This window comes from Rhagoletis pomonella, unplaced genomic scaffold (assembly GCF_013731165.1).
Source record: "Rhagoletis pomonella isolate Grant_MI unplaced genomic scaffold, Rhpom_1.0 Rhpom_scaffold_00002, whole genome shotgun sequence".
NCBI lineage: Eukaryota > Metazoa > Arthropoda > Insecta > Diptera > Tephritidae > Rhagoletis > Rhagoletis pomonella.
In genome coordinates, this window is record NW_023458556.1 from 52,633,887 (window position 1) to 52,644,014 (window position 10,128).

The following is a 10,128-nucleotide window of genomic DNA, read 5'->3' on the forward strand; positions in this document are numbered from 1 at the left end:
GAGCTAATAAAAGGGAGGTAAAAAATTTTATGAAAGGTTTTTAAAAAGGCAATAAGAGTACAGAATTCTTATTAAAACTTAACATTCAAACAATTTTCCAATTCCACATAGTATATAATAAGAATAAGTAAACAATATTTAATTCCCCACAAAAGCGAACCCAAAAAATACGCTTAAGTTAGTAGTTGGCGTTGTGGCTTACCAAAATTACTCCTGTGGTGATGTTGATATGCGGCCGCCGTTGGACCATTACCAGCATTGTTGTTGTGCATCTTGGACGCAATCCGATAACCGGATTCGGAATAATTATACTGATTGTAAGTGAAACGCATTGTTAGGCACTTGTCCGTGTTTGCTTGCTGTGAAGAGAGCAATGATAACGACGGCAACGAGGGCGATGACGAGTAAGGCAAAAAAATTGCTGGCGTTCAATAAATGTACTACATACATACATATGTACATATGTATCAATGTACATAGGTGTGTGTCGTTGAACACTTGATGCTAAATATTTTTAATGTTTATTTTTGGTATTTATTTATTTGACCGGCTGCTACGCACTGACCAACTGGTTCCTTACACTTTAGAGCACTTATTTGGGGCTTTAAGTATCGTATTATTGTAAATTGTTGAATATTTTCACCCATAAGCAATGCGACGAGTGGTATAGTAAGTATACTTTTGTATACTTTTGTATATATTTTTATAATTTCTGTTTATTTCTCACTTAATATTTTGTTCTTTTTTTTGTGTGTGTTTACTTATGTGCCACATTTAGGACGATGTCTTTATCTCTATCTTTGTGAAAAAATCTGTTTTGCGGCATTTACAAAAAATGTTTAACTTCAAACACGTAAGAAAAAGAGATGTGAAAAGAATGCAAATTTTAAGTACGTGCGGCATTGTACATTAGAGTGGTCCAATAAAGTAAAGTCGAAATTTCAACGCCGCCACCCCCTAGGATTGTTCTATACCGAAAAAATATACCCCTATTTTTAATTTTGAAATCAAAAAATATTTTGGGAGTGCTCAAAGCACTCAAAGTTTCCATGTATTTTATATGTGGGAAAAAAAATTTCGTAGAAATGTCATACAATTCTTGAAAATCAATATTTTTCGATCGGAAAACTGTGGTTCTCTTCAGAAAGCTTCCAATATTAATACCCAATTGTTTATTTAAGCATTTTTTAATGATAAACATTTTTTATTGGACCCCCATTACATATTCTGGGGGACCTATAAATTATAGTTACCATGAAAAAATGGTTACAGAAATAATTGCGTATTATTATTGGGAATCTCCTGAATAGAAACAGAGTTTTCGAGAAATATTGATTTTCAAGAATTTTACACTGTTTCTACGAAAAGTTGTTTTTTTCCCCCCTATAAAATACATGAAAAACTTTAAGCGCTTTGAGCAATCACTAATTTTTATTTTTTATTTCAAAATAAAGAAATAGGGGTATAATTTTTTCGAGATATGTATAACAATCCTAGGGGGTGGCGGCATTAAAATTCCGACTTTACTTTTTCACATGCAGTTTTGGACCATTCTAACGTATATACACGCATACTGCTTAAGTAGGCGTGTACATATGTATATTACATAGATGTATGTATGTACATATGTATGTATGTATACAAGTTAGTATTTAAAATGAGTATCAATTGATTTGAGCTGAGCGACGAATGAATTTAAAACTAATAAAGGCATTGCATACATCCATAGTATGTACAGTGGTGGGAAAACAAATTGGGACGCGACAATTTCGGCTACTTTTGCTTTATTTTTTATTGTTTATTATTTTTTTTGATAAAATCATAGCTCTTTATCAAACAAAAACCATGGAAGTCAAATTAAGCGTTCATTCCAAAACGTCAAAATACAAAGCATCAGTCTCTTTAACCGACTTCCAAAAAAGGAGGAGGTTATCAGTTCGTCGGAATATTTTTTTTTTTTTTTTATGTATGTTACCGCATAACTTGCACCACGTCAACCGATTTCAGTAATTCTTCTTGCAACGGAAAGGTAGTGTCTCAGAGGTGGTCCCATACTAATTTGGTTTAGATCCGATCATTGGATCATGAAATATATAGATATATATATTTTTTTTTTAAGTCGGTTTTTTTTTGCTAAAAATTACTTTTTTATTTCTAAACTTCAGTAAATTATAATGCAAAATGTGTGCAACCACGGTTAGATGTTAGTTTTCAATTAGACTTTTTTTCTAGAGCGGTTTAGAAATAAAAGAGACTTATGCTTTGTATTTTGACGTTTCGGAATGCACACTAAATAACAAACTTCGTACAAGATTTATAAAAATTCGAGGAATTTCAAAATTTTTATTCGGAATAAAAACAAACAGGTACGCAGTTTTGTAGGGTAAATTCGAAATTAAGCAGAAGAGAGAGGCCGAACTATGTGAGTTTTATCAGAGAGTTAGGCGACTTACGGAAGGTTTTAAGACCAGGGCGAATTCCTTTAGGAACAACCATGGCGACCTAGAACTGATGTCCAGAACATACTTAAATTATGGGGGGAACACTTTTCCACCCTAATGAATGACAGCAGCTCTGAAGACGAACCCGAGCCGGCAGTCGATGACGATGTAGTCGATGTCCCACCGCCTGACTATGAGAGGTACGAATAGCGATTAAGCGGCTGAAAAACAACAAAGCTGCTGGAGCTGACGGCCTGCCAGCCGAGCAATTCAAGTACGGCAGCGAGGAGCTGATGAGGTGCATGCATCAGCTCTTATGCAGAATATCGTCAGATGAACGTGCCCGACGACTGGAATTCAAGTGTGCTCTACGCAATCCGCAAAAAAGGCGACCCCGCCATTCGCGCCAACTACCGCGGAATCAGCCTTCTAAGCATAGGTTACAAAGTCTTATCGAGAGTAATGTGTGAAAGTCACCACCGTAAATGATCTGGCAAATCCACCATAGATCAGGTATTCACAATACGCCAAATCTTAGAAAAGACCCGCGAGAATAGGATCGACACTCAACATCCATTTGCCGATTTCAATGCCGCTTTCGACAGCACGAAAAGAAGTTGTCTTTATGCCTGGATGTCTGAATTTGGTATCCCCGCGAAACTAATACGGTTGTGTAAAATGACGTTGAACAATACCACCAACTCCAGAATAGGGAAGGACCTCTCCGAGCCGTTTGATACCAAACAAGGTTTCAGACAAGGTGACTACCTTTTGTGCAATTTCTTTAATCTGATAATGGTGAAGATGATAAGAGCCGCAGAACTGAACCGCTCAGGCACAAGAGCGTACAATTGCTGGCGTATGCCGATGACATCGATATTATCGGTAAAAACAAGGGCTACGTCTGTACTGCATTCTCGGGATTAGATAGAGAAGCAAAGCGAATGGACGAGGACAAAACGAGGTATCCCCCGTCATCACACAAACGGTCAGAGCATACGCGACTTGGCACACACGTCACTGTTTCTGATTCTGCGAAATATTTACGGACCTTTGCGCGTTGGCGATGGCGAATACCGCTCATGCTCTGAAAGTACTCAACGTGTGCCGCGATGCTGGTAACAGAAGAATAGGAAGGCCTCCTCTGCGTTGGAAAAAACAGGCGGAGAAGGACTTGGCTTCACTTGGCGTCAGTTGGCACAGAAGAGAAATGACTGGAGTGCTGTTTTGGACTCGGCCAAAATCGCTTAGGCGGTTACAAGGAAAGGTTAAAATCAGTGAAAAAATTTTGAAACTTTGATGAAATGTTTTCGAATTTTCGTAATTTTTTAATGGTATTTGTTAAGACAGGGAGCTATACTTACATATATAAAAAATAATAAACGCTACATAAATGAACAAAAGAAAAATAGCCAAAACTTGCTAAAATTTCGCGTCCCTAATTATTTTGCCGCAACTGTATTCGCTCATTAGTGTGTGTGTCGTTTATTCTGTTGCTGCTATTGCTGCAGCGATTGTTGTAGCAATTGTAGAAAGCGAGCGAACGCAACAAGCTTGCATTTGGTGTTATTGCAGGCGCAGCAACGCAACCACAAAAGCCAAAACAACCACAACAGCAATCACCGACAATGAACCACACAACACACAAGAAACGCAAAAATTGAAGACGAAGAATTGTCGCCAACAGCGCATCGTCAATTGTAATTTCAAGCGATATCAGTTTATTGGGCTGCCTTTTTTCAGATTTCGGCATTCAATAAGACGACTGTCCAAAAATAAAATAAAAAGTAAAAAAATTTATAAAATAAGAGTAAAAGAAATAAATTTCTCGCTGGTCTGCAAAGTCGTCTACTGTAATCCTACACAGAGCGTTGCAACGCTGTAGATTCGATATTTGTATGTACGCGTACGTTCGCAGATTTAACATCAAAAAAATTCGTCGCCCCGAAAAACCAGTAGACGCAGCGCATAAAAACAAATTAAGTATTCATAGTATGTAAAATAAAACGGCGTTTTTTTGTATTCTTGCTCTTTATATTGCTGTAAACTATGTATGTACAATTATTTTATTGCACTCGCTGGCCGCTTGCATTTTTCAACAATTTTTTTATCAAGTTTTTGTAAATCATTTACATTTCTTTTTTTAAACTTATTTTATTTATTTATTTGTTTTTATTATTGTTTATTTTTTAACGCGTCAATGTTTGCTCTGATTTCCTCACATTCTGCTATCGAAACACTAACTCAATCCGGTCCAGTCGTTACATATTAATATATAAAGAAGTTTGCTTACATTTTTTATTATCATCTGAGTGCTTCTCAAGGCATTCATTCTTCAAAGGCATATATCTACACACATGTACATATGTATGTAGATATATGTATATACGTACTGTATAGTCGTACATTGCAATTTAAAGGATGTTAACCTTGGCTGTACATCACAAAACAAATTCCGTTTTACGCGTAAGCCATTCGAATAACTGAAATCCCTTCACCAGCGGGTTAATTTTTTGAAACCTGCTTAACTGTAAACATATACGTATGTATATGTATGTAGTTTGGGCATTTTATTGCAATGTGAGCGATAGCTTCGTATGACAAAAAGGGAAAAAACCTTGACGCATCCGCTTCCTTCTCTCGACTGGTTCGATGACCGCAAGAATTAAGAACCTACTAGAATTGTTATTTTTTTGAGAGTCACAGTTGACAGGGCTATTCTTTATAATTAATTAAGAAAAAAATTTCGTTTGAATTTAATTCAATTTTTTAAATATTTATTTATTTTTGCTTTATTTTTTTTTAATTTATTTTATTTATTACTTTTGATTTTTTTAAGCGAAGTGTCTCAAATTTAATTTAATTAAAAAAGCTTAAAAGGCGAACGGCATACCGCTAAGACCTCCTCCCTCGTTAGTTTATTTTTCAATTAGTTTTTCGAAAGACAGTAAATAGCATTTAAGATAGTTGCCAGAATAGACAATTGTCTTACTAAATATTCAATACCGATCTCGCGCCCACCTCGAATTTATATTAAGCCTTATCATGAGTTTAATTTTCCCCGAACCGGTTCACTTTTAACTCTTGGTTTCCATGGTTTTAGTATGGGCGGATAACAAATTTTCGGGTGAACTTTTTTTTCAGGCGAAACTCGGGATAAGACAGATTATTGGGTTCCGAACCCAAATATACCGAGGTTTTTTAGAGTTACACTGCGTGTACCATGGCTCCTGTTATCTACCACCAAGAAATTCCAAAAAAAAGCGCCAAAAAATTTACAATGGCAAACTGAGTGTACTTCTACCATAAAAAAATGTCTTCATAAAAACTGCATACAGCCCGCGATAAAGAAGAGCAAGCACCTCAAAATTTTGACCAGTTTTCATTAATTTATTATAAAAGTATAGCTCTTTATCTAACTATTGCAAGTAATTTTTAAGCACTAAACACAACCGAATACCGTTAATTTGGTCTAACAATCGGATCTAAACCAAATTAGTATGCGTACACCCTTGGGGAACCGCCTTTCCGATAAAAGATATCGAAATCGTTCACGTGCCATTTTGCCATTTTTTGTGTTAATTTATTATTATTTTTTCAACAACAAAAAAACCATATGAATTGTTATTTAAAACTTTGTACAAAAATTATAAAAATTTTGCAAAATTGTATTTAAACTTTCAAATTTTTAATCAGATTTTGCAGTATGCAGTTGCATAGCCCACTAAATTTTAGTAGAATAAAGTGTAAGTTTTAAGTTGCTAAAGAATCGCGTGTATTTTTGGCAATTGTTTTTGCATGGAAAAAAGTGCGTATACCAGAGAACCAATTATCAAATATCAACTAAAAAGAGAATTCTTATAATTTTTGCACAACGTTTGAAATATGAATTTATGTGGTTTTTGTTAAATAAAAAGGTATACTTTTATAAGAAAAAAAAAAAGTATTAAATAAACAAAAGAAAAATAGGAAAAATTTGTTAAAATGTCGTGCCCCTATTTATTTTTCCACCACGGTACAAAAAAAAAAAAACTCCGCCAAATTTATAATCTCGTACTTGAAAATTTTCTAAAAAAAAAAACTTCTGAAAGTTTGAAATTTTTGTGAAAATTTGTTAAATTTTGACAATTTTCGTACAAGGTTTGGAGTTTAGAATTGTATGGTTTTTGTTAGATAAGAAGCTATACTTGCATAACAAAATATTGAAAATTAAACAAATAAAAGAAAAGTAGTCAAAAAAGTCCAAAATTTTGAGGTGCTATTATTATGCCGCCGGATGTAGCTGCCATTCGCTTTGACCGCAAAAGAGTGAGTTCTTAAATTTGCTTGCCAACAACACTAAGACACATCAGACAAATTGAATGGAAAAGCTCGGCTAAACAGTATGAGCGTCAAGTATTATTTTTTTATTCTTGTATTTTATTTTTATTGCAGCTAAAAAAATATTTTTTTTTCTTTAACTTAAGAAAGATTGCATTTAACTACACAGGGAATTCCAGTACACATTTTTATACATAATTTGAATTTAGAATATTTTATAGCTTGCGGTAAAACAGAAAGCAATCTGAGAGTGGCTTGCAGCCACAACTATTTCTCGGATATCATTATTGAAAAAAAAATACAATATATAAAAAAATAATAGATGAAAATAAAATAAAAATATCAAAAATAATACAGGTACAGTATCAAATTATGTATACAAAAATTAATAGGCATGCCATACCGGAAACACCTGTAGACTGCGCAAACTTACTTTTTGTTTACAAAAAATTTGTTGAAATAAAATTCTTATGTACTTTTAGCTTCCGCTTTCAATACACTCACTTCATTTGTGCAAATATTATTTCATTGCAAACAGTATACGTTACATAATACGTGTATTTGAATGTTAACCTCTGTCTCCCCCTTTTGCACATTCTTATGCGAAATCGGCTTAGGAAACCACGTGATCCTTACATTTTAGTAGGGTAATTGGCTCGGATTTTACAAACCGGTTTAAATCGTTTTTTTTTTTTTAAATCTTGATTTTTTTCGAACATCGAAGAAACCGAATTTTTTATCGAACAAACCAGTTTTTAACCGACTTCAAAAAAAAGGAGAAGATTATCAATTCGTCGGAATATATATATATATGAGCATAACTTTGGACCACATCAACCGATTTCTACAATTATTTTTTTAAAGGACAGGTAGTACCTCAAAGGTGGGCCCATTCTAATTTTGTTCAGATCCGATCATTTGATTATTGAGAAATTAACAGTACTCTTAAATTGTTATATGAGAATTGAAGTCGGTTTTGTTTTTTGTTTAAAAATTACTTGTTTTAATTTCTCTCAATAAAAGTTTTGAGTTTTTCAAGGATTTTCCCAGTTTAAGTGAAATAGTTTTAAATTTATATTCTATGGTTTTTTGGGGATGAACAGCATAGCATATTTGAAGCTTCTGCTCTAATTTGTTTTCTGCGTCTTGATGTTGTGACACAAATGGAGAGTTCTACACAATTACTCTACCCCGAGGAAGCTTTGTCATTGGCTGCTGAGGGACGACTGCTATTTGACAAAAAACAAACTTTTTTGATGTCGCTGGGACCAGAAATTGAACCATTGACCACCCGAGTGTCAGTAGGTACATCAAAGCACGCGGCTACGGCGGCAAGATCAATACTTAAAACATTTTAGCTCGTTAATCCCTGTTTTATGTGTATTTTTTGCTCTATTCTAAAATAAGGCACGAAAAAGGCTCACCTATTTATTGAGCATTTGGAGGATTAAAATGTTTCACAGAAATACAGAAATGTTCTCCGTCGTAGTTTACGTAAACCAGATGAGCACATTGTAGGTCTAAAGTGTAAAGATCACATTTTTTACGCCGATTTCCCATAACAATATGCAAAATGGGGAAACTTTGACTCCTTTATAAAATAAAGCATAGACGTAAAGCCGCTACCGGTAGTTTGTTTTTTTTGGACCTCTCTACCGCAATTCAATAGGCAGAAGCTGGTTACTTTAGAAAATGTTTGATTTTGTTGTACAGTGTAATCTTTGTTTAATATATATTATAAATAATGAGATTTACTAGCTTGGAAGTAACACAACTTTTGTAACCGGTATGTGGCAACATTTGTTAATAAAATTTTCGATTACAAAATGTTTGGCAATTTTTTACAGTTTATTTAAATTCCACGCTTAGTGATCTTACTGAAATTTAAAATGTATTTTTTTTTTATATTTTCATATTTTTTGTTTTTTTTGTGGACATAGTTAAAAAAAAAAATAAAAAATTATTTTACCACTTTTAAAACATACTCATGCTAAAAGAGGACCCACGTTTTACTAATAATTTGCTTTAATTTACGATTAAATCGTATTAACTTCGCGTATTTGTTTTTTCGCGGCACAATTTTTTTGCAATTGCAAAAATCTATTACACTTGTATTGTAACTCTGTACGATCGCGATTTTCGCAAACGATTGACTGCACTTAATTCTATACCGAGCATTTTATACCGATCATATGCGTTTTTGTAGAAATTATGTTATTGTTGTGGCACTTTTCTGCGTTAGTGTAAACAAAGTTGTATAAAAAATTCGCAACAATCACACGCATATATTATGTAGTAGGTATCGCACACATCACGAGTATGTAAGTACATACGTAATCATGTCGCGCTCGCAATTCAAATCAAACTGAGCACACATCTAGATGCACTTATATATTTAATTATTTTTTATTCTATTTTATTTTTATTTTTATTTTGTTATGTACCCTGCCGCTCTTGTTGTTTTTGCTGTTGTTGCTGCTAGTGATTGGCTCGTCCGTTTCGCCTCCTTTTGCGCCGTTTCCAATTTATGAAAGAACTTTTGACGTAACGATTTTTCAACTTTTTAAGCACAATTACGAATTTCGGCGACGACAGTTTTGCGATGGATTTTTGCAAAATTTTAACTTTTATTTCCTCTTAAGTAGATATTTTTATTGGTGCATACAACATATGAAGCGTAGTAGTATATAATACCCGTATATCAATGCTAGATCGCTTGCGTATCGCAAATGAGGACGAGGGCAAGTCTCTAACGGACCACCGACGATAGGCTGCTGTTTGTCGCTGAATACGCATTACACGTTACGATAAGATAAAAATCTTTTTTAAATACATAGTATGTGGATATCAGTTAATGTGAACGAATTTTTAAACTGTGACACAGTTAGCGCGCCAATGCGTCGAACCGTATTGTGTGAAGCGATTCAAGGCCTTGCACTAAGCTACTTTGCAAAAATTTCACTATTTCTTATTAGTTTTTAATATTTATTTAAAATAAAAAAACAAAACAAACACACATACACACATTGATATGTATGTCGGAAGTTCTGCGTCCGATCGCTTACGTTGAGATCGATGAACTGAAATGAAAATCGTGAATTTCTGAAAAGCCAGCAGAACCTGCCCGATAGATTTCGCGTTCGTAAACTTGCAAAGCGGGCGCAAGTCACTTGAGGCGGCTGTGACTGTAGATGGCGGCAGCTAACTTGCCGCGGGCTGCCTACCCGGCTGGGCTGAGCAGTATAGGAGCGTAAAATAACAAAAATACAAAAGTAGCCGCAGTGTTGCCGCAAAAAATTACCAAATCCCTCAAAAGCAAATGAAAAATGCTCAATATCCGAACAAATTACTCATTTACTATTTTCTT

General features: G+C 34.4%; 1 protein-coding gene across 2 annotated transcripts in view; it reads right to left on the reverse strand.

Annotated features, from left to right (window-relative positions):
- The window catches only part of LOC118733797 (nuclear factor of activated T-cells, cytoplasmic 1), a 41,447-nt gene extending 40,750 nt beyond the window's left edge, over positions 1 to 697 (reverse strand). For both annotated transcript variants that reach the window (XM_036463370.1, XM_036463369.1), the window contains exon 1: positions 203 to 697. In XM_036463370.1, the coding sequence (XP_036319263.1) occupies positions 203 to 332 (130 nt within the window). In that variant the 5' untranslated portion in view covers positions 333 to 697. The remainder of the gene's footprint in view (positions 1 to 202) is intronic.
- Positions 698 to 10,128: the final 9,431 nt, after the last annotated feature.